The following is a 27,784-nucleotide window of genomic DNA, read 5'->3' as shown; positions in this document are numbered from 1 at the left end:
ATGATGCAGGCTGTGCTTAGAAAATGGGAGTAAAAAGCAGGAATTTGGCTATGAGTGTGTTTGTGTAAATGTTCTTGTAAATGCTAGACTTGCATGCCAGAGATGGTGCTCAGATCTCTCCGCCACGACGCAAACATACCTTCGGTTTCACCCAGCTCCGTCTACTCGTCTACTCATCACTCATCAGATCATGTTGAAAGCAACCGAACCTCCCAAGTTTCAATCCTTCTTCCACAACAAATTCTTCCAGGAACTCCCTTCCCTCTGCTCAACCCGCACCGCCGCAACAGGCGAAGCAACAACCGAATGCTGCGTAGGGAAGATAGCCGGCTCCCCCATCGCGGCGCCCACACTCGTCGCAGGGTGATGATGAGCCACGACGTCAGCCGGCAGAATCCTGCTCCGTTCCTGAACATGCTTCCTCGCGAAAGCATCCTCTCTCACACTCTCCGGCGGCCAGAATTTCCAGACTCCGAGCCCAGCCACGGCTCCAAAGACGAGGACCGTAACGAGTGCTCCCGTTCGTCGGACATCCTTTTCCGTCTCCATGCCCATCTCCACCAGGCGTGCTTCGAGATTGGCGAGTTGGGTGGACATTTGTTGGAGCGTCTGCAGCATTGCTATGTCGACGGGCGGAGAGGGAGATGAGGAATGAGATGCGAGCTGCAGGATGGGAGTTGAAGAAGGAGTTGCTGCCGTTCTGGAGGTCAACACCTCGGGCTCCTTTCGTGTGTTGTGGACTGCAGCAGAATGTTCTTGCTCATGTTCATGTTCTTGCGTCTCGGCATCTTTCTTCGTAAACGGCTTGACTTCGCTCTCTCGGATCAACTCCAAGGCGGGCGAATGATTGACCCGATTGAGGCGGGAAAGCTGATTAAAATGCGCCGTTTCATTGCGGTTGGAAAGAGCGGAGAGGTGGAAGAGTGGGGATGCTCGGGCGGCCGAGGTGCTGGAGAAGGCACGGGTGGAGGAGATGCGGGTGACTACGGGGCGGAGGAGAGTCATTGTGGGTTGGCGGTATGGATGTGTATACAGTCAAGGAACGAGTGTTAACGCTCGTGCTCGCTGTCCGATAGAGTGTATGCGGGGTAGATATGGAGATAAGGTTGCGGCTTCCCCGGATGCGGAGTGGAGGGCCGCGACCTAAGGAGTATCTGCCCTTACTCGCACACCAACTGGCTATATGTCCTAATAAGTTATAGAGTGGCTACCTAATGCGGATCTCGGAAAGCAGAAGCACTATTCCATATAAAAAAAAAACAGGAGCTAAACAAACCATGAACAAAAGGCCTGCGACGCCTAGGACTAGTTCTCGGAACAATAGGCCGATAATTGAGTCGGAGATCGGCGGAGTGGGTCGCCGAGAGCCGATGTCGCCGCCTTCCACCCTCGAGGTCGATGACTTTTCCCTCGTCGGGTACTTGGGAATTCGAGCAGAGTCGATGCTTCTCAGAAGCCACTGTTCTATGGCCATAATCTCCGTCAACGAAACCCCTCGGCTTCCCGGAGCATACTCCCGGAACCATCTTCTTCCTCTTTCTTCGCGTCCGTCGTGCAACTTTATCTGGTGAGCGGGATCGACATTACATTTCCAACATTGCTGGCCTCGCCGGATGTCACATCTCCACGTCCACTGAATATTGGCAATCTGCACCCCCTTGACCGTCTTGGTGCTCATTGACACCTCTTCTAGACAATCGAATGTGCTCTGCCAGGCGATTTGCACATTGCGGACGATCGGGGTTGGCACACCGCGACTTACAATCCGATCCCGCTCCTTGCGCCGCTTATGAAGTGTCCATTGGATCTCGAGGGGCGAAAAGAAGCTGAGCAACACCTTCAGGTACTGGAAGGAGCCCTTGTTGTGGAACAGAGGAAGGACTTCCCACCGTATGTCTCGCGATGTCTGGGAGAGGGGAAGGATGGGAAAGGGCTCGATCGCGTGCACTTTCTCCAGCACCACCAGCAAGAAGATTTCCGTCCGAAGCTCCGCTGGCAGCTTACCGAAATCGCCTAGCGACGTCGACATGATGGCTGGAGGCGGTTGATGTTGGCGTGGCGTCTGTTGTTGGAGTGGCGTTTGTTGTTGGAGTTGAGATCAAGCACGATCTTGCAAAAGGTGAGTWGAGGTAGAGTTGGGAAGAAGAAGAAGAGGAATATCGTGGCTCATGAAAAGAGCTCCGAAAAGGTCTGCCGTGTGTGAACACGTTGGCTTAGGAGTACCGCTGGATCTGCTCAAAGGTTGACACACCATCCGCCCATGTCCGGATCCGACGATATTCGGATCCAATAGTCGCATCGAGTTGGAGCTGATGCAATGTTAGTGCTGCACTTGACACCATCTTCTCGGGTGAGGAGATAACAGCCTTGGAACATCTTCCTCGGGGAATCAAACCGCTGAAGCATCTTGGTCAAGTCAGGGAATGACGATCCTGGAACATCTTCGTCAAGGTGGAAGAAGTGTTGCATCGTATTCCTATTACTTACACAATCCAGAAGCCAACAATATTACCAGAATCCTACAACTCCCGACCGCATCAACAACGCTGCAAAAATGAGAAACTCCAGCACCCACAACATCTTCCACGCCAACTTCCATTACACTCTCACGGGAACCGGCACCGGCACCGGCAACCTCGAAGGAAGAGTCGCGTTCCCCAAGTAGTTGCTCAACGGCTCATACTCAATCTGCTTCATCTGCCTCCCACCATCTTCTCTTGGACGAGAACTTCGGCTCCTCTCATCTCTCCTTCCACTCCTTCCTCTGTCGACATCGCTGCCTCTCGATCCTCCTCCTAAATCACTTTTCCTCCCCACATTCGCAACTTCACTCTTCCTCCCGACATCACTCTTMCGCCCGACATTCCCAACATCACTCCTCTTGTCTCTCCCAACATCACTCCTCCTCTCTTTCCCAACGTTACTAGCATTGCTCCACCTGTCCCTCGCAGCATCCCCTTTCTTCTCCCCACCCACCTCGCTCTTAGGTTTAACGTCAATCTTCGGTGCTTCAATCGCCTTCTTCCCACCCGTCCCCGGTGGCGGACCCAAATATCTTCCATCGTGGTCCATATGCCCGCCAGCAACAGCCGTGCTGGTAACAGCTCTCGCACTCGCCTCCACAGCCTTTGTAGACCTCTCAACAGCTCTGGCAGACCTCAGACTTGCCTCTGCAGACCTCATCGCTGCATTCGCTGATCTTTCGGAGAATTCCAGAGATTTCTCCACGGCGCGAGCGGAGCGCATGGATCCTTCTGCGGAACGATGGGAGGCGTCCGCCGAGCGGTGAGACGCTGTGGCGGAAGAGCGAGAGGCGTTTGCGGAACGCCAGGTTGGCAGGACGGCAACTACTGTCGCCGCTGAAGCCAGCGTCGCCCAGAGTGYTTTCTTCTTGTAGAAGGGCTTGTCGGACGGGAGGGGTCCGACGTCGGAGTCTCGAGAGGGAGAACGGCGGCGGGAAGACTGGCGACGTGGAGGTGGACCTCTTCGCTGAGAGCGGTGACGGCGAGAAGAAGGGGAGCGTGAGGAGGACTCGGACGGATAGCGACGAGGCCGTGGGCGAGGCCGGGAACGTGAACGTGAGCGATCGGCTTGTTCGGGCATGATGGGTGACTGACTCTCTCGTGTGTGCTGGGATACGAGAGAGGGAGAGAGAGAGAAGGTATGGGAGGAGAGAACAAGAAGGTGAGGTGGTGAGATATTACCTTACCCTGGGTATGTGTGCGTGCTCGGCCGGCAGTAGTATTGCTGATGAGGTGGCAGGGTGATGAAAAGAGAGGTACGTGGAGCCATCCCATACCATGCGTTCTCTCCCGACCACCACGGGAAAAAAAGTCTCGACATGCATGTACTTGAAGTAGCTTCATCATGCCTGCGAGATTTGAGAAGGATTTGACATCATCCGTGGGATGTCCAGGTACTGAGATCGCAGATTCGGCAGCATCTCATTTTCCTCGGGCACCTCCGTCCCTCGCGTGCTTGCCTACGGGCAATTGTTCACAGCGCTGTCACCTTGTTGGCAGATGTCAACAGGGATGATCGTTGGGGAGAGGTGCTTGAATTGGATCCCGTGCTGATTGCGAGCTGGGATCTGGCTTTCTGGGGAACGGGGAATCCTGGCTTAGAATTTGCCGGACGCCCAAGATTTTGAAAGGAGATCCTGGCATGCGATGCGAAACACCATGTTCATCTTGAATCTGGCAAGGAAAAGATTGCCTCTTCTGGATGCCTCTGCGAAAATGTGGTGGTCGGACTGATGACCGGCTATGATGACGGCTCGTCTTTCCTTGCCTCGAATGTCGCACCATGAGGATTGGGCAAGATCGCGGATTGTCTCTCCATGCTGCTATCAGATCGACCATTTGACCCAGATTCTTTGGGCGAAGACGGCATGTTGAGAATGGGGTTAGCATGGCGGAGGTACGCGGTCCACGTGTCAGTCGGCACATGACATGGCTGTTATATGCCACCTACACGCCAGCCGAATCTCTGTCTGTTAGGACACAGATTCAATCAAAGAAGCTGATGAGCATTTTGCAGATACATCATTTGGTCCGTGGTCCATGATCACCCGACTCAGTAGCACCAGTTTTGTGGAGCCTCGGGACGACTAGCTCTACMGTTCCCCATGAACTTTCCTTAGAGATTCCACTTCATCTTGGAAACTACCGACGACTACTCACGTGCTCTTCGTCTGTCGCTTTTTCTTCAATATGTCGCACCATCTGGCGCTGTCGATCAAGCCAGCGAAGCCCACTGCCCTCGGCCTAGAGCCYTTCACCATGTAGTCGTATATCGATGGACCATATTCCAGGAACGATCTACCAGGGGTATACGCCGCTGCAGCAGCCGTGTGAATACCAGACTGCGGAGAACGATAGATGCAGACTTTCATCAAGCACTTCCCAAACTGGGACATGTTATCTTTTGAGAACGACTGGATGGCTTTCGTGGGACAGTGTGTATCGAAAAAGCATTTGATCTGTAAGACGTCGAATCTGGACGATGGAGTGGGAGCTTTGGACAGTCTCACTGACATCTGGATCCCATGAGAAGGAAATCAAATTGCTCAAATTGCAGGTGAGGCGTGTAGAGCAGAGTTGAAGCAGATGGTAATGGGACACTGAATTGGATTAGCTTGGCAATCCGAGTTTCGATTGACTGATTCCTGGAATCAAGGGTGATCTTCGATTGGAGCATTTACTCCTGGACTCTCGATGTACTTGGTCGGCTCGCCACGACACCGATGCGCATACCGGTGACATGTTGTGGGCTGAGAACATTTCGAGTGGCTTCCAAGACAATCGTGTCTGCATAGACTTACCCGCCGGTTGATCCACTGCTTCTCGTCCATCAAAGTGACGAAATGCAGCGCAGATCGTAGGTTGTGTAGGGGCATCTCCTCAACACACACCTTGGCTTTACAGATCAATGTCTATTGCACTCTTCATGATCGATATCGTTCAGCTTACAAACCGATTACTGTGAGCTCTTTGATTGTCCACAATCTTCTCGACATGGTGTTGCCATACGACCTGCCCGAGTACTCCTTGTACAAGCGAATGCACTCCTCTTTTGCATGGGAGCTGCTTCGAGCCAACATTCTCGCCATGTTAGGGCTGCTATCGGAAGAGGCAACAGGAAAAGGCACMGACCTACTGTTATCGTCGGTGATATCCCCGGAGGAGACTTAGAACTAGCAGGGTTGAAGGAATCTTGGTTCAACCTTCTTCCGACCCCTGTCCGACATTGGTGACACGGGTGCCATCTCGTTTGGTTTTGAAACACGCACAAACAACCACACTCTGCGAAGGCAAATTGCTCCTATTCTTGCAGCATGCGCAAGCAATAGCTTTACGAGATGGTCTACACTCTGGTGTACTATGTGGATGGCGGATGCCGCGGAAATGGCCAACCCTGGGCCTTTGGAGCAGCTGCTGCAGTGAGACAATACAGGTACGGCGGTACCCGGACCTGGACGAAGCGGCTTCCAAGCGGTGGCCATTGCAAGCACGATCCCACAAGCCAGCGAGCAGAAATCACCGCTATCATCCTGGCCCTCAAACTAGCATTGGAAAAGTACGACTCGCTCGAAGGCTTACCCAAACTGAGACTCAAAATCTTCTCGGATTCCAGATATGCGGTCAACTGTWTGACAGACTGGATCTACTTGTGGCCGGGTAGGGACTGGAGAAATTCGGTTGGGAATCCAGTGGCGAATAAGGGGCTCATCCAGAGAGCTTCTAGATTGGATGATCGGGTTCGGGAACTTGGGACTGTGGACTATGTATGGGTTCCTCGAAGTCCGAACAAGATCGCGGATGAAGCTTGTAATAGGGAATTGGATAAGATGTGCGATGAATCCTCGGACAGCGACTACTGAATGATTTCTCGGTGGACGTTGGATTGATCGGTCTCTGGCTTTGGGGTCTTTGCTCTTGCTCTACGAGACATTTGGAAGATTTAGCAGATTCTTACGACTTCCGAACTTGGTCTACGCGGAAGGACGACCTTTCGATGTGCTTCATAGGAGCACTACATGACACTCAACTTGCCAAACATGGCTGCATCACAACCTCAAATGGGTGACAATCGCCAAAGCGAAGCCAGATCAATTGGAACGAGGGTTACTCWACGTATTTTCATCAGCTATCTGACATCCACCACCTTTTCACCTGCAAGAACCCCCATGATGGGCGCAGCCGAGCCTCGAATTGTAGAGAGACTGTATGACAATCGCTTGGAATTTTGCTGGAGCAGAGGTCATCATTCATTGTACTCTGACCCCCTCGACGCTTCTTCACACACAATCGGATGCTGACAGGAGCTCTTTGGCCTCTTCTCGATGCTTCTTGAGGCTGCTGTTGCGCAGTATCTTAAGCTTAGTGTGATATCATTCAAGAGATGGTTTGACGAAACGCTACTTTCGGACAACAGATATACAGGGTGACGATAATGTCTCCCTGAGGTGCTGGAAGAGGAAACGCCATCACCCTTATCGCACTTCTGATGTACACGGAGATACACTGTGCCGTGGCACTTGATTTGAGTCATACTCTGGAAAGCAAGCAGTCATACTGTACCCATATCATTGTACTGGGGTCGTTCTCAGCGACGCGGGAGACTTCGGCTTTCATTTCGTAATATACTGAATCCCTACAAGCCAATGCTAGTGGTTCCGAAAACCGCCCAAACTTGGAGATTGGTCTTCACTTCACTCCTTCCTTCACTTACCTTGAGTCAATACATTATGGTCGAACTGTTGGAAATCTCAGATCAGGTTCCCTTTGGCTTCTCATTCCAGCATTCTCGCTTGAGTAGCCTCTACAAGCTGCTCAAACTCGCTCACAGCAAAGAGTGTTCCAAATGTCAGCGTACAGCGTCACATAATACGTTGACGGTGACTGTCGTGGGAATGAATCACCCCACGCTATCAGGGCTGCTGCCGTTATGGAGAATTTCGCAGGGCAAATATCGTTCTCTGCACGGCGATTAGCGACCAATCCACCTCCAACAAACGAACGTGCAGAGCTTTTTGCAATTATTCTCGGTCTGGAACAAGCCCTCGAATGGGAAAAGAGACTTAACCAACACGACTGGCATTTTGCAATGGATGTTACAATCTACTCGGACTCCCAACACGCGATCAATTGCATGACTTCTTGGATACATGCATGGCAGAAGAGCAATTGGATCACAACGCAGGGCACTCAAGTCTGTAACATGGACCTGATCCAAAAAGCAGGGACTCTTGTCCGTGCGCTATGTGTTCGTGGGCAAGGAGAAGGCGAAGTGAAATACATCTGGTATCCCCGGGCGGAGAACATACAAGCCGATGGGGTTTGCAATATTATCATGAATGTGGACGAGAAGTCCAACCACTTTCTCGACTCTTCGGAAGATGGGTTTGTCACTCGTTCAGTGATTTGACAGAGAACGCTGGTCATAGTACACTATAGCGCTCCCCCGGCCCAAAGTGAACAACACGTTCCATCGCCGTGGAAACTGATATGATCATGCTCGATATGCTTCAAGGACAATTGCATGCACACATCCGTGATTCGAATCTGACCCGCTTTGTTGCTCCAAGTGATCAGGATCAAAGCGGCATTCAATCTCGGAAATTGAACAAAGAACCTGACCTATCTTCGATCGAATGCGGTGAGCTCAGTGAAAGACCAGAGACAATGCTTGGACTCAACAAATTCTCCGGGTACTAGGTGGATGGAGACCGGTAAATGTTGAGACCACAAGGTTCCCGAGACACACCACTCCAACCTAACAACATTCATTTGCAATCTCAGTTGACAGAATGCCGGTGTCGGATTCAGGAAGGAGTCCCGGTCGCAAGGGACCGTTAAATCAACCCCCTAGCTCCGGTCCCAATACCGTTCGAAGGCCCCGGAGTGTTTCAACCACGTCACCTCGTTCACCTCGTTCAACTCTTCCACCTGCAACAATACTAGCAGAGCTTCGGAGAACTATGGAGGAGGAGAGATCTCGAGCGGCATATCTGAGAGGGAATCCTCTTCGAGGAAGCATGTTCGGCACCTTTCTAGCTCTTCAAACGAGACTTAACGATAGGGAGTTTTCCAAAACAGCACCAAGTTTCGCGCGGATCTCCCACGAGAGACAGGCTTTCTTCTTAGGGGAAGGGCTAAGACTAGCCCAGTGGTCTCTGTGGGAAACTAGCCGTGAATACATGCCGGAGGTCCAGAACAGGCTCTGGTGCGAAGGGCCATGGATGGTGAGGTTGGAGAACAAGGATCTCACGGATCAATTTGGTGAAGGTAAGTCTAACAGATATATTTGTGGTAGCTATTGGTCACGGAGTGACATTCCGAGATGCCCCTGCTTGGATATCTCGCATCCTACGGCATGTGCAGCTAATCCTTCGCTCCTTCTTCGTTCTGGCAAAGCTAACTCCTTGATTTTCCCCACGTAGGACTGCCTGAGATGAAATCGAGAGACGTCGACTCGTCAGCCCGTGACGCTATGAGGGATGTCTCACTTCTTCGCAATAGCGTTTGCCATCCCGGCACGGACTTTCCCGATCAGCAGACCAAGAACATCGATGACCTTTTATACCACGCACATCATATGGCTGTGCTCCTTCACGATTCTAAGCACGCAGGAGCACTTCGGGCTCTGAGAGACCGAGTGCAGACAGAAGTGATGCGTTCTTACAAAGAGATACAACTTGCCCACGCCGCACTGAGAGAAAACTATCAGGATGTTGTTGCCAAGAAATGGGATCTTCACCAGGAGAGAACCTTCTGGCATGCCCTCCGTTTCCCTGCAAACACTCTAGATGTGATTATTGAAGTTGCGATTGCGTGGAATAAAGGCGGGCATCCCTTGAGCAAAGTGGATCCTGTTTCTGGATTCGCAGTCGACGAGGAGACCTACCTCCGAGTTCCTGGCCAAGACGAAGATTATTTCGCACGGTTGCATCGAGATGATTGGGACGCACACACGCCAACATTCCAACGTGTCGTCCGAAAGCTCGGAGCATCCCGTGCTGATTCTACAATGTCTGCGTATGCAATGAGGATGCTAATCGATGCCGAGACTCCCGCTGCAGAACCATGGGAAGACGAGCCTGAGGTAGTCGCTGGGAGAGTGAGACAACAAGAACGCAATCTACAACGCAACGTGGATGCGGGAGCTTTCAATTACGCACGCATCCAGTCCGATCGTTCCACTAGAAGTACTTCTAGTGGGAGTACTCGCTACGCCATTGCGCCCTCCGAACCTGACTCGGACGCAGAGGCTCCTACCCCTTGAAAAAAATCACTACGATCTTATTTTTTTGAGATACTGCAGTTGTAGGCTAGAGAGACTATGGTGGCGAATGTCAGGAAGGTCGATATGAACCACACTCTGGTGGTTATCTTCATGAAGATGATTGGAGTTGATCGCTATATACCTATGAAAGTTCGGTGATCCTTCTGTTACGGTGATCGGAGCTCAGACTCGTCGATATTTTGGCCTGCCAATCTGCTAGGGATCGCATCTTCTTCCTTGTGTTCTTCCCTTTCATCATTTACCCTCCGTCCGCATTCACATACTCTTCAGCCTGATCACTCTGGTCATGGTTTAACAGCGGTATCCATCGCGTGGATGCCTCTACCCTAGTAGTCGTTGGCCAAGTGAGTCTGCTTTCGGGACGATACGCTACCTCAGTTGCCCTATTCGCGCAGTCGAAGACCCCGCCATCCATGTCATTCTACAGGCTCTGTGCTGCTTACGCCTGGTACTGTGCCTCCTGTTCAGGGGGATCCCAAAACTCAGGTCCTTGCTCCACGACCTTGGCCATCATTTGCCTACAACTCGGAGACCATTTTCCCGGCCATACCATAGGCTTACATGTATTCTGTAAGGGCTAAGCTATCCACGCCGAATGAAGTGGCATACAGCCGATTGAAGGGGTCATCGTCTTGGCCAGACATGCGGCGATGTTCGTTGGCGTCAATGATCTGTTCTCTTCGTTTTCCATGTGAGTGCCCTTCACTGAAAAGATACCCTTCTACATTCCAAATCTTAGCCAAAGATTCGATCCTCTCGGACACATTCATGTAGTCGAAACGATCTAGGTCGAAGAGGTAACATAACATAGTCTCGTTGTGGATCAACCACTCATACCCCCGACAGCTTCGTTTGAAATGTCCGAAATAACTTCCCCTTCCTGGAACCTGTACTAGAGAGACACAGCCTTTTTCGATGTTGGCAAATGAAATTGGCAGCTCTGCTTGTAGCTTGTTCTGGAGCTTGCGAAGTTTGATCGCATAATCTCGCTCAAAGCATAGCACGCACAGCTTCAAATCATCCATCAAGATAATCTCTTGTCAAAATTGYGGCCCGAGACTGCCATGCGCGGAGTGAATTTCAGGGGTTCGACTAAAGGTGTCAATCCAGTCTGATCGACATGCACATAAAACTAAGAAGCTCTGGATGAGAAGACTCATTAGTTTTCCCGCCATAGGCGTCCGAGTTGACCTGGAATATAATCAGCGAAGTGTGATAATAGCATTGCGTTTGTGATTTAAGTTGAACGGAGAGTCGAAAGGCGTCAGAGACAACGACTTGTCACGTAAACTGCGTCACGAAGCGCTTGTACCATCCTCGAGTCGAAGAAAACTACTCAAGAAGATATCATGCAAGCCATTCTGGCTAACCGCTGTTGTGTTCCAACAACGTCGAGAAGATAAAGCATCCAGCGATACCCCAACCCTAACCCTAATTGAAGTCCACGACTCCAGCGGAGCTCCTCTCGTTGCACACTGTTATTTTTTCCTATCCCTACACCTGCAATGGAATAATCGTGAATAATGGCTCGGCTTTAGTGTCTTGCCGACTCGAGTCAAGTGCGAAGGTAACGAGATCATATCCCACGCGATCTACCTTCATGCCGTCTCGTCTATGGCATCTTGTTCACTTCAATTCAATCCCGCAATAGACAGTACTGGCAGCTGTCCTCTGTGGTGTAGAGTATCGGTAAGGCCAATCAGGTTCAGGGTAAGGGGCAAATGTCATCGAAGTCCTGTGCGGAAACTGAAGGTGTTGATTATGCCTTCGTGCGGCCAGGCCCTGTCTTCGGCTTGTGGAACATCTCATGTGAAAAATTCCACGGTGTTTGAGTATAGCCCATGTTGATGAGGTCTGGAAGATGTATGCCGTTGACAGGACGAATACCGACTTGCTAGTTCCACGACTGCTAATACACAGTGAAGTTCCATGAGCTGTGGGCCGAAGATGCTCAGTAAGGAAAAAAGAAATCTTACCGGCAGAGTACGTCTACTGCGAAGCTTCTGCTAGAACAAAGAAAGTCAAATAAGAAGCACGAGCGGCTAATCCATCGATCTTTTAGCTTCCCTTTGGAATACTTCCAAAGGTCTAGACTGCAGGAAGGATTGAGACCACGAGCACCCATCCTCCCAGCCATGGCGACCAAAAGAAAGGCCGAAAAAGGAAGCAGGCGAAGATGATGGAAGCTTTGCTCGATCACACCAGCCTCATGTGGCAACAGACTTTCTTAAATCCGAGTTGGAAACGCTGCCGGAAGYCGAAATGATTTACCCCAAGGAGGTAGTAGAGGTAGTCATTGCAAGGACAATAGAAGTCATACGAATCGCAGGACCGTTGCCAAGACGGAAAGGGAGGAGGAAAAAGAAGTGGTACTGTTCATTGGAAGTGCTGGTGTCTGTGAAGCTCTCCGATGATTGCTGCATGCTTACATGAATGTGTTGTATCCTAGCATAGAATGTATCCTAGCATAGAATGGACTATCAAAGCCGGGTCTCGACCTGTTTTCTTGTAAGCWCGAGTAGTTCAAGCAGTCAGTTCTCTCCCTTCATTGACACCTGTTCACTCTGACGATCTCACCTTTGTATAAGGTATTCCTCAGAAGCTGCAGGCTGCAAGTCTCAGCTTCTTCATCCTAGAGACGATATCTGCATTTCCTTTGAGCAATTTGGATACCTTTGTGATTGGACTCATTTTAWCAGTAGCAAACTGCATCGATACGATCTCTGCGGTATTCCTGTATGCCGATTTGGTCAAGCGACTGCCAGACATCTTCCGGAATGTGTATACAAGATCAACAACTCCTTTCAGCGATTGCAAGATGGAACTTCCATTGAACTCATGACTCAACTGTTTGTAGCGTTTGCCTGGAGACCAATGAGCTGATTGCTTAGTACTGCAAATAGGGAGAACAACATACCTTCCCCTTTCTGCCAGAAGAAGACAGTCTTCTCATTCTCATCTAGTGAGCTGAACTCCTACACTTCTCATACAAATCATACAATATCTCGCACCACACTGCTGTCGCTGCMCATCATACCTMACAATTCACGAATCTTGCCGCAAAATCCCGCTGTATGACGATTGTGGACTAGCCTCCAACTTCTCCTCTACAAGTTCGCACTTCACCTCGACTACCATCAAGTCTGATGCTCACCCACATCCCTCGACTCATCCCATACTTCTTCAACTCAACTCGACCAGAGCCTTACGAAACCGGCTCACCATTATGTCTCCGGCCATAGGACAGAACCCGATGGATGATGCCGAATCTGACGCGAGAGACCTGCTGCGGCTTGAGAGTGGACGAGCGACATTGAAGAACCTTTCAAGCTTTGTATAATGGATGCCGGTGTCGAGAAAGGAGAAGCTGGCACCCATGAAAGGGCCAAGAACCCACCAAAACAAAGCGCCGAGCAGTCGGCATGAGGATACAGCAGTCTTTCCACCTCGAGCGACTGCTGAATCATCATTTTGCCCGCTCCATCACTACCGTGATCGCTTGGAGTACTTCTTGATTCAGAAGTAATGCTCTGGTGCGATCTCAGCATACGTCGTTGCAGCTCGGACCTTTGTCGCTAGGTCTCGTATACTGCCCACACCGAATTCACGATACACATCAAAAGACGCTTGCTGAGCTTCCATCGACATGAGTTCCCCAGAGAAGTCAGTAGGCTTTTGTCTCATAGCGATTCTCTGGGATCGTCTCTGGTAATGACTGTTGGCGACGTCGTTAACGCACAGAAGGCCAAAAAGATGTTGCTTGCCATCCGGCCAATTTTGCGATCCGGCAGAGGATGCAGCAATTCAGCACATCTCAAGATTGCGAACGGCTCTTGTGCAGTGCCCATATCGCCATTGCCGTCCCCAGCTCACTCGATTGAAATTTTCGCCGGCAGTCAGGCGACTCTCGGATTCTCCTCCATATTCATACTGCGCCAGCCAGGCGACGCGGCACTGCATGCCAGAGACGACGATGACCTTGCTAGTCAAGATGCTGCAGCGGAGCACCATGTCCTGCCGATGGTCGAAAACCCATAGGGCTCTTGCGTATGCTGACCAGCAAACCACGCCAAGTCGTCAACATTAGCGGTTTGCACGTTTCGAGTGACGAATGGAGCATGAGCACCTTTCGACTCGTAATCAGGCAACGTGAGACTCCACCGACTCCTGCAAGCTCTTCCCGCGCAGGAGCCACACTGCCTGAGGCCACCACGCCTACGGAGTACGCCTCAAGTACTCCGGCCGAGACGTCGGCCTCWCGAGATCACATCACGATAATGAGGCTCGATCGTAGCGACCTACACTTTCGAGGATGCTGCCGATACTCCACAACTCGCTGGTCGCCGCTGGAGAGCGCGCAGAACGATCCAGGTATAGAAGTAGTGAGCTGTTGCGAACACGAATTGGATCTAGTCACTGTACTTACGGAAGTGGTGCGGACCCACTCTTCCCGCTCTCGACAATTTGGTATCTTTTTCGAATGTCTACATTCCACGTTCTTCTACGTCCTTAGTAGCTGGACATTGCGCCGCTACATTCAGTCTACACGCGCATCTTCTCAGCATCGAGATGGCATCTCTGCCTGCCACTCCACATTCGACCCTCTTTTCACCAACCGCTACCAGGCCTTCACTAGAAAGCCACAATCCCGTTAAAGATGACTCGATAGCATCTTCATCATCAACAAGTCCAAGTCCAGCCTCACCAGCTTCCCTGGTTGCAGAGCGGTTGTTGAAACCTCGACTGACCAGGGACATTCCGCAATGCCTTTGGTTTCAGAAATCGTCGACGACCGAGAATTCAGCAGATCAGCCCAGGTACCTGCTTCGGAGAGTACAGTCACCTCCTCCGCTACGCAAAGACTCAGGCTGTGAGATCTTGTTGATGGGACACAGAGCTGAAGTTGAGCTACAGCCACCACCTCCTTCTCTACAGCGTGGTCTTGCGCCTCAGCACGAGGCCCAACTGTACACAGATTTGACAGATCTCAACGCACATCACAAAGCGCAAGCAGATCTGTACAAGGAACAGAACGATGCGTTGCGGGCCCGAGTGCGCGAGCTTGAAGCATCCGCTCTTGAGACTGCCGCCAGAAGCAATGGTCTATTGCGAAAGACCACGCATCGCCTCTCCAACAAGCCTCTCAACTCCCCACAGAGATGCCTCACGTCTTTGCTACCATCTGCAAAGCCGAAGGATCCATCGTCATCCCACCAAAGAAATCATCCTCGTGGCCTTATACCTCTCCCGAAGACGAGCCTGCGCGGATGTGTGATCTCACGCCGTCAGGTACGCTCGCCTAGATATATCAAATCGAGCTTCATTATATATCGTCCTACTCTTGGCGTACTCAAGGCACGAGAGAGACCCGTATCTGATCTGCATCTCGATGCGGTGGAGTTGCAAGAAGAGGAGTCTCAACCAGAGAATCCCCGCGACCTGGATTCTGAGCATGGGGACTCCCAAGTAGATCAAACTCAGGCGGAGCAAGCTCATGCAGAGGAGACGCAAGCGGAGCAGATCCAGATCTGGCAGAGCCAAGTCGAAGGCCCCTCGATGTTGCCACCGCCCACGCAAAATGCCTACGGAAAACTTCTCATGCATGAGACTTCGCTTGATAACGACGAATTCTACACCTCGGAGGCGGGATCATCGCGCATATCGCAGGAGGAGCAAGCATCAGTTCTGGCCAGGGCTCTTCGCATCGTGCAAGAGTCAGTCCACGAGACGTTGCGTCTTACCCTGCCTGAGATACAGAATGAGCACTGGAGCGAAGGCCCAAGCATGGTCAAATTCGGACATCAGGATCTTACTGCGCAAGGTCTTGGAGCTGGTCTCCCCGGTATGAAGTCCAATGAAATCGCTCAGGGCATCGCACACCTGTCGCTCTTTGCACAGATCACCCTCCGAAATGATGTCTGTCATCCGGGAAGGAATTTGCCCAATCAAGGTCGATACATCGACGCCACCCTCGAGCGGGCTCAAAGACTGACTGCGAATCTCCACGACAGAAAGCATACTCTCGAACTCCGTGCTTTGCGCGTGCGGACGATGCAAGAGCTAGAAAAGTCAGCAGAAGAGATAAGACGGCTCTCTTTGTTGCAGACACCGCATACCAGATGGCCGATCAAGTATGAGTGGCTTTTCCGCCATGCCCTGGACGACGAAGAGACAGTTGTGCCCTTCTACCTCCAGCTTGCCAAAATCTGGAATCGAGGCGGTCATCCTCTCAGTCAAGGTTTCCCGGCCGTTGGGTATATTGAAGATGGCGATGGTTACAGGCGTATTCCTGGCCAGGATCACCAGTACTTCGAGCGAGTGAACAAGGCCAAGTGGGATGCCGGATCATCGGACTTCAAAGCAACAATCCAGGCGCTCGGTGCATTGCCAGAAAATCTTGAGGTGTCGCMAGCCGCGATGCTGGAGAAAGTCAATGGTCCACACATACCATGGGAAATTGATCCTTCGGCTGGTATGATGAGTGATGCGTGGGAATTGCAGGAGGACAACGCGGTGGACTTCACGGATCAAGCAGTGGCTTACTTGTATGACAACACGACCAATAGCGAGTTTGCGGAGAACGAGGCGCCTGAGAATCTTGCAGACACAGACGATGAGGCATGCGGAGGGGAACGAGATGTTGTGAGTCTGGTGGGTCTGGGGGAACATGTTCCCTTGCAGAGAGAAGCAGCAGCGAGTAACGCAAGTAACTTTGATGCTGAGGAGGATGATGATGAGCAATGGGAAAAGGAGGATTGGGAAACCGTAGTAGACAGTGACGATAGATGAGCCGGTTATCGGCGGCATCATTTGGCGATATTGAAATACATGCACTCTCTTGACCACCGCAGCATCTCAACGACATGAAAGACCAGAGCTGTCGATGTGAGAATTATTCGTCGGGATGAGACACTTCTAGTCGTCTTTATAACGTCTTTGGGCCTTGCTCTCCGCAGAAATGATAACTCTAGAGCTGCTAGAACCTTTATTACTAGCAGAGTGCCCCGTTATTCAACGGAGAGGGCAGCTGAGGGCGCGGTTTTCTTGATCATTCTCTCATATCGACAGCTCTGTGAAAGACTACGATATACCAACTCCAAGTGTTCCTAGCATTCAATGACTTGACGTTACATGTCCCGGAATTCTAGAAGACGTTCGAACTATGAATCCTCAAAGTTTCTCTTCCTTCATCGATACCTGACTATTCTCCCACATTCTCACCATCCTCCCCAACGGTGTCGTTCTCGGCCCCGAAAATCTCACGTCTATGCCCAAGAACCTTCTATTCCTCTCCTCGCGACGCTTTCTACCCTTGTCTCTAACAACATCATGCCCATGCCCACGAAATCTCCTTTGCTATCTCAAGATCTTCGCCATGGCCTTCCTGTTCATCTAATAGTGTTACAGGTGAAAGTCTTATTCCTGACTCATATCGCCTCGGCTATCTATCTACTCGAATCGTGCGACCACTCTCACTTCGCCATCGCCTCGGCTCAATCAACAAAAATTGATCTCATGCTTTGTTGTTTCGGGTGTTTGTGGCCTACTCAGATCGCAGAGTACAAGGGCAACAAGGGTATAGGTGTCGCAAAAGAGAGCGACTCTTCGAAGAGTAGTGTTATCTTCTAGAAGGGGGAGGATGACGCGATGAAGAGAATATCCGCCTCGATATGCATGACATGGGAGTCAAAGTCTGGTACATGTTGCTACACATAGGCATTGGTTTCACAACTTCTTACAAGTGTTTCCTTCTCCACACATATTTGGGAACTAGAAGTAGCCTCTTCTCTCACTCCAAGGATCAATCTTATGGTCCAGAGCTCATCGATCTSTACTCCTTTGGAGATCAAGGTCGATGCGAGCTCAACGATGCTATGTGAATGTCTCTGACTACAATCTCACAGGTACGCGACCTGGTAGTGCCTGTACAAACGAGCTGCAGTCACGGAAACATTCATATGGGCATGACCATACATAAAGCGGTGTTTGCTACGAACCGCAACAAAGACCCTAACTGTACCTGACCCTACGGCCGACTCTCCAATTGTGATCCAATCCATTTTCAAGATATCAGACTGTCCAATGGCGGCCTGGCTCAGAATATGCTTTAGGATCCGGAGCGGGCGAGAACCGCCAGCTGAACATGCCCTGTATCCTCGTGATAGCTTTGTGGCTTCAAGCTCATGTAGGCTCGCTTGGACCGTGGCATGATTGGTGGAGATGTCTTGGCATTTTAGCCAGCCGCCAATGATAGGTCGTCAATCCCTGCATCGTCGACAAGGTATCTCGACACGATATCTGCGAAGGATCTCCTGCCTGTTCTTCCCCTCTTCTACGAGAAGGTAGTAGGTTATCTCGTCGAAGCCCATCTTCCTCCCTTCTCCTGCGACAGAAGACACTCAAAAACATGAAAGATCTCAGTTTCCGGGACATCCTGCCGCTCAAGAAGGCATCGAAGCAAGGCCAGGACGTCGATTCGGGAGATTCGCATGCTTCCTCGTTGGCTACGAAGTCAATACCGCATAATGATGCCGTTCCTGAGCTCCGGAATGTGTTCACATTTGGGACAAGACAATCAAATTATCGAGATGCTGCCAGTAGCGTCACCTCTGGAAATCCATTTGCTGCGATATTGGATGAGAAGAACTCGAGTGGGGGTAGAGATAGCGGTGCAAAGTCAGCTGTCGGAACATTGAGTCCTTCGAAGCAGGACGCAGCTATGACATCCATCAACCACACAGCAGCTACATCTAGCCAGACGGCTCCTCCACATTTCCGAGTTGACCAGGCGAGTGTGTTGAACAGTGGCCTAACTCCAAATCCCAAGCTCTTCATCGATCTGCAGGCACAGAGGGTAGAAGAGAGTGGGCCTGATGTGCACGCCTCTCACGCCCGCGCATCAGGGCCATTCCGAGCAACGCCGATCAAAATTGATTTCGGTAAGATTTCACAAGTCTTCGGTCAACCTACTCAGGATTCGGAACAGGAGTCTCCAGGGGATCCTCTGGCCGATCTAGTCGCCACTACAAATGCGCTCAAACTCGACGACGGGGAGCCGCAGCAAGACAAAAGCCAGCCGCAGGAGCCTGTGATTCAAGGGCAGGATCCAGCAGTCATCCAGATTGACATCGGGAAGAGGGAAAAGTACTTGAACGCCTGCCGCGAAAGCGACACTTCCACGCTMAAACAACTCTTCGCAGAGGAGAGGCAAGAGACGATAGGATATGTCGACGAAGAAGGCAACAATGGAATCCTACTCGCTACCCAGAGCAGCTCAGACATAGAGACAATGCATTACCTCCACGAACAAGGGGTTTCAATCACGCATACCAATCACATTAGCAGGACTCCACTCATGGAAGCTACTCGATGGGGTTCTCTGGAGCAGGTGCGGTATCTTGAGGAACACCTGCAGTCAATTGATTTTGAAGTTGAAGATATCAATAGTCATCGAGCGGTCTACTTTGCAAACAACCCATCAACCCACCTACCAGCATCGGAAGGTGACGAAAGGAAGAGACGACATGGGCAAATCTCCAGCCCACCTACGATTCTGGATCGCGAAGAGATTCAAGTAATCTTGATGAGCAATTCACGATGCATATGGAAGCCACGAACTCATCCAGTGCAACCTCCACTGCGGAAACAGGTCCCAATTCCCCCATTAGCCTCTGTATCGGCCGTGGAGAATCTTGGTGTCGTATTGCCATCTAAAAGCACACCAGCCACGTTCTCTGTACCACAGCCCGCCAGAATGCCGTCCCAATCTTCATTCTATGCAAAGCCTGCCGAATTCCCAACTAAACTGCTTCCATACGATATCCTGTACACCTATCCAACAGGAGAAGTCGAGCACTACGTCTTACAAAAGACTCTGATCCCACCACCGTCCGCCAAGAACAAAGCCTTTGCGGCTCTTAGTCGAGGACCAGCATTTGAGACGGTATACGCGATGAGCGGCGGCTCTCAACCCGATCACGCCCATGTGATTAATAATGTCGTGTGGTCGCATAAAGGCCGAGAACTCATCAATAATCTCGGCGTGGGACCATCGTCGATCATCTATCCAGAGACACATGTCGAACCTCAACTGTTGGCGTTTCTTGTTCAGGAGCACACCATTGAGATGCCAAATGGAGAAAGAAGCTTCCCGCCGAGCTATAACCTTGAGCCTAGGATTACGATCAATAAACCGGACTTTTGTATTGCTTGTAGTGAACTGGTCGATCGATTTGAAAAGGCATGGCCTGAAGCCAGAGTCACCTATCGTTTCATGGATGGGCGATTCCGGTAGCGGCCACTGAAAGCGCCCGGTATTGGGTGTCCGGTCCGATCTTGTCACTCTTGACATGCTTTTCGTGGCTAAAACACCCGAATCGTCGAATCATCCAGCGAAAGCATTTAGAAAGAAAGTCACGGGGAAAGTGCAGATGTCTTCAGAATCCTCCGCGGTCTTGGAAACATCCTTTGCAATCCTTTTTTCAGCGAAGGCTTTGGTGCACAAAGCATTTACGCAGGTCGAACACTCCCATTTTTTCGATCAAGATGCAGTTCATGATCGTATGTACCGTTTCACACAAGCACGCTGTCAGTGGTATGATGTGATCATGATGGAGGCGTCTTTTCGAAGTGCTGGATGGCGTCACGCTCTCGCAACCCGGTGACGCTGAAATGCAGCATTGAATGGCCCGACCAGTATCTGAAGCAGTCAGAAATGACCAGGGGTGAAAATCTACGGCTGATCAACAGCGAGCACAGGTACATCCGCTCGCTGCAATCTCCATCCAATTCTTTACCAACATCGAAACAAACAGATCGATCATCGAACTTTGCCAACGAATACTTCACCAACATCCAGCAACAAATTCAATCTACGGCCACTACAACAAGCCCCAACCCCAGCAATTCAACTCTACTCACCTCTCCCACAAAACCTTTGCCCAAACTTCACCACGATCAACAACACCCAAACCCCAACGAAGCCAACATGTGCAGATCGATATTCGTCAAGTACAACTGCGGCCATCGGATCGAGCACAAATACCCCTGCGATCCAACCATCGACGGCCCTTGCGTCAAAGAATCCCGCGTGATAATAGACCCAGCACGTCGTAACTGCGAGAGCTGCGCAAGACAAATCGCACTGGAGCCGTTACCTCGTAGCTATAACCCAATTACTGGCCTTATTGAAATGTGTCTGAACCCTTGGATGAAACATTGGTAGCGAGTCTCACGAAGAGAAATGAGGGGATGTGAGATATCAGGGGAGAAGGAACTAGCTATACAACGAGAGAAATGTCACATCGTCATTGAATGGTTCGCAATCTCGTTCTGATTCGTGAAGAGTAGATGGCTTTCTTGTAATAAGATCAACATGGTATCTATCTGTTTTTCATTATCTCTCCGTTCAGCTCCAAATACCAAGAGAGTGCAAAGTCCGCGTGACGACAAATGACCCCTAAAGCCTCCCTTCAAAAGTCTCGTAACTATCAAGATGGTAGGCATACTTCGTCAAATGGTACTCACACAACCACTTGACTATGACTTCACACATCCGGCACATCCAGCCCCAACGACCCCAAAACATCCGCCACGCCCAGTTGCTGCAGCACCAAAAAACTGACCGCAGCMGGTAAATTCTCCACAATCGGCTGCAACTCCCCGATCTCACCCAAGAACTTAACAGGATCCTTCAACAGAGGATCCAGCGACGTGCTGAAGAACAAACGTCTCCATCCGAGCGCCTCCACCACAGTCAGGAAGTCCAAGGGTGGGAGCTCTTCTGCAAAGGTGTGCACGGCAGCAAGGTCTGTGAGCTGGGAGAATCCCCTGAAAGTGATTGGGTCGAGGAGAGAGAGGAGGTTGAGGAAAGCGAGTGCAGTTTCTGCTTCGGATGTTTGTTGSGGTGTCAGATTGGCGAGATCGGGAGTTATCTCGGCTAGAACTGTGGTGAGGAGAGTTGGGATGTCTTTGACCTGTGAACTGAATTAGCGAGATCACTCATCGATGGAAATGTACTCACGATATTCAGTACCACGGAGCCGAGATCCTTGATCGAGACAGGGCTGGATGGTAAAGTTGATGGCAAGGATATAATGGATGGGAGAGCCAGCCCTGTTTGAATGGATGGGATGCTCAAGCCGGATATCAAAGGAACCGGAGGAGTTGGCAGTGCAGGCTGAGGGTTACCCGCTTGCGGAAGCAAAGCCGAGAGAAGTGCTCCGAGGATTTGAGGCTCGGCCTCGGCATCTCGTTTCACGGCCGTTGGGATTGCTTCTGACACTCCAGTTGTAGGTCGTACCAGATCAGACAAAGGCGGAGCCGATATAGAGATCAGTCCCGGAGCTGCGGTCGGACTCGCGACGGCGGTGGAAATGACACTGAGAAGACTACTGAGATCTCCAGCGAGGCCTAGGAAGACATCGTTGCCGATTTCCTGGAGGATTCCGATTATTGCTGGCGGTGTTGCTGATGGAGCGCTCAAAGACGGCAGAGCTAGGTCCGTTATGGCGGGTATACTGTCGGATGGCAGTGCAATGCCAGTTGCCGGGACGATACTTGGCACAGGAATCGATTGAGGGATTGTTGGCAAGGCCGAGACGTATCCATTGGACAGTACTCTGAGCGCACTGGAAAGTTGTGGAAGACCAGAGTTGGCCGGTTGTTTCAGTAAGGAGGCGATGGCTGCCTTGTCAGTGAGTGCAACGATAGTGGGGATGGTGAGCTGCAGATTTGGCGAAGATGCAATCGTAGCTTTCGGCACCCCGGTCACTATCGTGGATGGAAGCTGACCTGAGATCCGAGGAACGATAGAAGGGATACCGGCAATCTGGGGCCGAGCCTGGGTAACGACAAGACCAATGGCGAGGGACAGAGTAATGTGAATCATATTGGCCATGATGATGGGCATTGGACCAGGTAGAATGCTGGGAAGTGGCACATAGTTATTGCAATGAAGACCTTGGCTCCTTCATTCTGCCAAGGTAGCTGAACCTGACATAGCAACATAGCATTCAGTTGTGCTGCAGTAGATGACAAGTTTGGAGTTGAGAAGCCCGCAGAGATGGTGCCTGGATCCGGGGTGACCTAAAAGGGCAACTCCTGGCTTCGGTAGAGGTTTGTGCACATTCCTCGGCAAGTACCTAAGACTACTGGTATCGCGGACGCTTGGCTCCGGAAAAATGACCGTCAAAGCAAAGAGCCGGAACCGTCAAAGGCGCAACGTCGAACATGCTTCTTTCCCGATCGGTGAAGGTCATTCGGAATGAGTCTGCAGACGTCCGAATTCTCGTAGCTACCAGAATCCTCGCGTCTTCGAGAAGCCTCTTCTTTGAAAGCGACGGGCAATCCGAGAGACCTGTAACATTCTTAATATCTGATGGGCAGCAATGTCGCTGTCTACCGTGGTCCGCATGTCGCTGTCACTGATTACTAGTTAAAGTTGCCTTGAACTTGTTAAAATGCCAAGAAGAGACTTCCTGGGTTTGGTTACATGCTTTTCAACATACGATTGCACCGCCTGAGTTAGTCTTGTTCGAGCATTACGATCGCTGGTCTTGGGCGGGGATCATTGGCATCTCAAAGCTTCAGCCTCAAGAAGGTGGTCATGTATGTGGCGTATGATTCCAGGGAATATGACTTGTTACCGCTGTTCGACGTGCAGTACCTAGTTCGATGCAAGAAAAAACGGGTGCCGAACATTCGATGGGTCAAGATCGGTCTCGACCTGCACGCTGAAGATGAGCTGACATACAACGGTCGGAGGAACACTGGCTGGAACGTCCCCTGCTTTATGTCAAAATCCAATCTTGTTCTTCTTCCAGGACATATCGTAGTGTTCGGAAACGCTCTTCATGGGTGGCGTCTTTACCCTATGTACCAGTCCGTAGAGTGGTATTGAAGCTTTCTTTCCAACCAATTCCATTTTATGACCAACCGTTTGTCCACCAAAAGCGAGAGATCTTTCATGCGTAATAGGATTGGATGGTACACGGGTAACTAAAGTCCGGAGTCCTGGAGGTACAGGACAGTATGAACGCGATAGTCGGCCTGCTCGACGTTCGGAACGATCGATGATGCCAATTCTCGCTTGAATTACTGGCCTGAGTCTGTGTTGGGAGGCTGTCGGCCGTGTGTGTTGTCATGCCCGTGACATCGCTACGATTTCCTTGCATCGACAGCAGTTTGACCTCCTCAACGCTGCATCCRCRTGCCTCCACCCAACCGTGAGGTTATGGGAGAAATCGAGCTGAGCGCGTGAGAGGCCTTGACTTGAACTTGTARAACTTCACTGCATCGGTGCCGACAATATCTGTGTCTTTCGTCTCGTTGGTAGTCTAGTAGGGAGCTAGTCACGTGAAGGTCGGGCTGGATGAATGGTGATGTCTCGCTCTTCTTCTCACTTCCGAATCGCTTCAGAAGCAGTGGCTCGATGGGCTTCGCGCCTTGTGTCTTGAGGCACCGATGGCGTATCTCGCTGCGGTCCCCTTCGCAAGTGACCTCCGATAGATGATGCCGCCAAACGACATGGCTGGTGAAGAAGTCGATAGGAAGCGAGAGGGCGGAGAGCATCGTAGTTGGTGTCATAGAAGTTTTGAGATTTGGCCGACAGCGAGGATTCCACACTGTCTTGGCCGGGATGCGGCACTCGCTGCTCACCAGCCTGGAAGTCTGGGTCTCCTCCGTGTTCCTCAGGACTATCATCTTCGCTGAGGGCCAGATTGCTAACGCATCTCGGTGGTGATTTTGATGCTCGCTGGCGGCCTACCAGATTGGCTGAAGTCTTGGTTGAAGTCTTGGTCTCCGCCTCCCTCTTGAACAGCATCTTCTTGGATTGTCTCCCTTACTTGATAGACACGTCTGCTGCTCGAGCCGACTGCAGCGCACTCCCCTTCGTTGTATCACACGAGATCGAGCATTCTGAAATATGTCAGGTAGCTCGAGTGGACAAGGTGTGGGCGAAGTATCCGACAAACAACCGGCTGCTCCCGTGACCAACTTCAGCGGCGACGACTTGTTTGGCATCACTTGGAAGCATCTTGACCTCAACACTCACCATCAACTCACCACATCTGGCCATTGATGCGCGCCTCGCCTGCTGGAACCCCTCCTTCTCCTTGAGAATGGCGGTCTTTAGCAGCATCGAGATTCGTTCTCGCGGAACAACTCTGCCTTCCACTCCCTCAACCAAGCAGCGTTGGCGTCGCCGAAAGTATCTACGGTCCATCAAAGCCGAACGCGATGCATCGCCCGCCAGCAGTTTTGATCGCGTGGCGATGTGGGATGTCCGTCTAGGAAAGTCGACGACGCGAGGGAAAGTGACCAAATCCGAGCCATCGCTGCCTCCATCAGAGAAAATCAAGCGTCAGATACGTCGGGCTCCACGATACTGCACGGCCCCACCACCACCAACCAGCAAAGACTTCGCCGACTACCAGACAAAGAGATTTTTCAGTGCTCATCCAGATTGGAAGTTGGGAATGCCGATTGGAAGTCCATACCCGCCCATGGAAGAGCCCTGGCAGCAAGACTACACGCGTACTACTTCATACCTGCTCAATCCGCAATTCGAATCCGGACGAGTGAGGCCATACGGCGAGAATGCAGGCGAAGCGTCGTCGCTGGGCTTCTTCGCGAAGCTTCCGGTCGAGCTGGTCCAGTGTATCGTCGATTATCTCAAAGACGAGATTCATGTGGCCCTCCCAACCATCAATATTCAGACGCCACAAGAAATCAGACAGCAGCTCACGTCATTCTCCAACGGATGGAGCATTTTTGGCCGGTCTTCCGGCCTCACCGCTGCCAGTAAGGCGCTTCGAAGCGAGGTCGTCACCTATCTCTTCGACAGCCATCCTGCACGACATTACCTGAAGCTGACCTCAACGTATGACGACGAGCCACCAGAGTCAGTGGCACCGTCGACTCTGGATGTCCCACAAGACACCAAATCGCTGTTCGTGTACATTCACGTCATTTACCAGGCCAGGGGATTCACAAATTCCGAGGCCATGGTTAGAAACTTCTGGGACACCACCGGTATCGTCAAACTCCTGACGCGGGCGCTGAACCACCATGCGCCCAATCTCAAGCATCTCGTCGTCCGCTTCCACTTAAACGTCCCTAGTAAAAGGGAATTCGACGTGTCGTGCGAGGGGGATCGCCGGGTTCCGCTGTCGTCTATCCCAAAGAATATCGAAGACCTCGGTATGACGTTTCGTAGATGGGGTAAAGAAACTGCATACGTTTATACCAACACGGTGAGTAAAATTGCTCGTTTGGATGCCACCAATGTCTAATCGTCTTTCAGGGGCCACGCAGTAAGGGTAAGGGGAACCGAATGAAGCTCTATCCTTATCCATACCACCTTGAGCTAGGCGGACAGTACGCGAGCAGACAAATGTATCATGACCAGATAGCCCAGTTTTTCCGGCACAAAAAGTGCTCGCAGGAGTTGATGGATCTGTGGAAGTTTGGGAATCTCAGCCCGTTCAAGCCGCAGCGATGGCGGTGAGTGTGAGAAAGAGCCATAGAAATTCATAGAAGTATAAATCTGGCGGCCCGAACAGCTCTCTTTGTCATCTTCATTCGACTTCGCTAGTGTGGAGGGATCCATATGTCCTTCACTTGATAGTGCCGCCAAGAGAGAGCGGTGACCAAACGAGAGCCAGATCGCTTTTCAAGTTCATCCCTATGACTTGAAAGTCCGAAAAATGTCCCTACTGACGTTGAGCGAGGACGAAGAATACAATACCGAGAGCTACAAATGTGATGGAAATGGCAAAGACCAGTCACTTGCAGGTCTCTCTCTCTTGATTTCAGTGCGACTCTGCTACTGCGGAGGGTTCTGACGGCCAGAAATATACAGCAGATGCCGAGAGCGAGAAGTCGAAACGAAAATATAATTACCGACAAAGTTTTTCATGGCTTGTTGATGCCCACTACCCGCTTCGATCCTCTTAGTCATTCATGTGAAAATCACGGGTATACCCGTCGTTCCCGATGCATCCCGTCCTCCACCCAATCCTCCTTAAGGTGGAAAGCTCTTTGCTATCACCGAGAGTAACATTCCATCAGCCGACACCATCCTCCCAGCAGTGGAAACATCACAAACTTCTCGCCACGCATCTCGTGATGGCTCGCGCGCTCCACCGGCCAAGCCACAGGATGCGGCTTCTCGACAGAGCTGGCAGTCAAACCAAGTGCTACTGCTTCTGGTGAGGACTCGCGAGCGAGGAGTCCTTAACCGCACGGCCGTGCTCAATGCTCAGCCCTACATTCGGTCCACTTTCAATYCCAGCGGATGCCACATAGCGCCAGTCGGAGAAAATCAGGCGGTGCATCCATGAAGTCCTGTGAGTATCTAGCCCTGGAAATACGTATCTCCAACCCCCACGGCCCAAAGAGCCTCTGAGACACAGGCCAAAGGTAATCTATCCTCCTGTACCAATCAACTGGGAGCCTATGATGCCAAGCAGACCACAGCGTTCTTTGTAGCTTTCATCAAGGCCAAGTGTCCATGCCGAAGTCTAGCGTAAGAGCGTCAAGCGTGCTCTTCCAAAGTCACAGCGATGGAGCAGCAAGGTTATCTACTTTGATGGATCGATCCAAAGTCTCCTTCCTCGCCCAGCCCCTACTTGCTCGGAGATCGATATGATATACCAGCATTTCATGGGACGACAGAGGGAGTTGTAGTTGGCAAAGGAGGAACACCATAAAAGCAGACAGACCACCATCTTTGAGGATGAGCGAGAGAAGTTCGCGGCATTCAAGTAGTGCATGGAGGAGATATTCGGAGAGAAATGGCCCGAATACACGACCATCAAGACACAAACTCATGAGCRCATCCCAACCTCTTTCGATCTTCTTGACAAACTGCCTGTTCGGCTTGTCCACGATATCTTCGATCTGCTCAAGGACGATCTGCACGTCGTCCTGCCAACTGTCAATATCCAGTCCAGGGAACAAATCACTGCACTGC

General features: G+C 51.2%; 10 protein-coding genes; 5 read left to right on the top strand and 5 right to left on the bottom strand.

Annotated features, from left to right (window-relative positions):
• Positions 1-219: 219 nt before the first annotated feature.
• On the bottom strand, positions 220-1,005 carry RCC_08887 (uncharacterized protein; the record flags this gene model as incomplete). The annotated part of the gene is made up of 1 exon (XM_023774133.1): positions 220-1,005. The coding sequence occupies one exon, from the start codon at positions 1,003-1,005 to the stop codon at positions 220-222; it is 786 nt and encodes a 261-aa protein (XP_023629901.1).
• Positions 1,006-1,207: 202 nt separating this feature from the next.
• RCC_08886 (uncharacterized protein) lies at positions 1,208-2,029 on the bottom strand (the record flags this gene model as incomplete). Its single annotated transcript, XM_023774132.1, has 1 exon — positions 1,208-2,029. The coding sequence occupies one exon, from the start codon at positions 2,027-2,029 to the stop codon at positions 1,208-1,210; it is 822 nt and encodes a 273-aa protein (XP_023629900.1).
• A 569-nt stretch (positions 2,030-2,598) lies between these two features.
• RCC_08885 (uncharacterized protein) lies at positions 2,599-3,603 on the bottom strand (the record flags this gene model as incomplete). The annotated part of the gene is made up of 1 exon (XM_023774131.1): positions 2,599-3,603. One exon carries the CDS (start codon positions 3,601-3,603, stop codon positions 2,599-2,601), a length of 1,005 nt encoding a protein of 334 aa, XP_023629899.1.
• A 2,257-nt stretch (positions 3,604-5,860) lies between these two features.
• On the top strand, positions 5,861-6,382 carry RCC_08884 (uncharacterized protein; the record flags this gene model as incomplete). Its single annotated transcript, XM_023774130.1, has 1 exon — positions 5,861-6,382. One exon carries the CDS (start codon positions 5,861-5,863, stop codon positions 6,380-6,382), a length of 522 nt encoding a protein of 173 aa, XP_023629898.1.
• A 2,157-nt stretch (positions 6,383-8,539) lies between these two features.
• On the top strand, positions 8,540-9,786 carry RCC_08883 (uncharacterized protein; the record flags this gene model as incomplete). XM_023774129.1 has 2 exons in its annotated part: positions 8,540-8,789; positions 8,945-9,786. The coding sequence occupies 2 exons, from the start codon at positions 8,540-8,542 to the stop codon at positions 9,784-9,786; spliced, it is 1,092 nt and encodes a 363-aa protein (XP_023629897.1).
• Positions 9,787-14,691: 4,905 nt separating this feature from the next.
• On the top strand, positions 14,692-16,596 carry RCC_08882 (uncharacterized protein; the record flags this gene model as incomplete). The annotated part of the gene is made up of 1 exon (XM_023774128.1): positions 14,692-16,596. The coding sequence occupies one exon, from the start codon at positions 14,692-14,694 to the stop codon at positions 16,594-16,596; it is 1,905 nt and encodes a 634-aa protein (XP_023629896.1).
• Positions 16,597-18,214: 1,618 nt separating this feature from the next.
• RCC_08881 (uncharacterized protein) lies at positions 18,215-19,314 on the top strand (the record flags this gene model as incomplete). XM_023774127.1 has 2 exons in its annotated part: positions 18,215-19,195; positions 19,255-19,314. The coding sequence occupies 2 exons, from the start codon at positions 18,215-18,217 to the stop codon at positions 19,312-19,314; spliced, it is 1,041 nt and encodes a 346-aa protein (XP_023629895.1).
• A 2,039-nt stretch (positions 19,315-21,353) lies between these two features.
• RCC_08880 (uncharacterized protein) lies at positions 21,354-22,696 on the bottom strand (the record flags this gene model as incomplete). XM_023774126.1 has 2 exons in its annotated part: positions 21,354-21,782; positions 21,830-22,696. 2 exons carry the CDS (start codon positions 22,694-22,696, stop codon positions 21,354-21,356), a joined length of 1,296 nt encoding a protein of 431 aa, XP_023629894.1.
• Positions 22,697-24,205: 1,509 nt separating this feature from the next.
• On the bottom strand, positions 24,206-24,631 carry RCC_08879 (uncharacterized protein; the record flags this gene model as incomplete). The annotated part of the gene is made up of 1 exon (XM_023774125.1): positions 24,206-24,631. One exon carries the CDS (start codon positions 24,629-24,631, stop codon positions 24,206-24,208), a length of 426 nt encoding a protein of 141 aa, XP_023629893.1.
• A 298-nt stretch (positions 24,632-24,929) lies between these two features.
• Positions 24,930-26,102, top strand: RCC_08878 (uncharacterized protein; the record flags this gene model as incomplete). Its single annotated transcript, XM_023774124.1, has 1 exon — positions 24,930-26,102. The coding sequence occupies one exon, from the start codon at positions 24,930-24,932 to the stop codon at positions 26,100-26,102; it is 1,173 nt and encodes a 390-aa protein (XP_023629892.1).
• Between the last annotated feature and the right edge of the window lie 1,682 nt (positions 26,103-27,784).

The sequence above is a fragment of the Ramularia collo-cygni genome (genome assembly GCF_900074925.1).
Source record: "Ramularia collo-cygni strain URUG2 genome assembly, contig: RCC_scaffold15, whole genome shotgun sequence".
NCBI classification, from domain to species: domain Eukaryota; kingdom Fungi; phylum Ascomycota; class Dothideomycetes; order Mycosphaerellales; family Mycosphaerellaceae; genus Ramularia; species Ramularia collo-cygni.
This window is presented reverse-complemented; position numbering and strand designations above follow the sequence as displayed.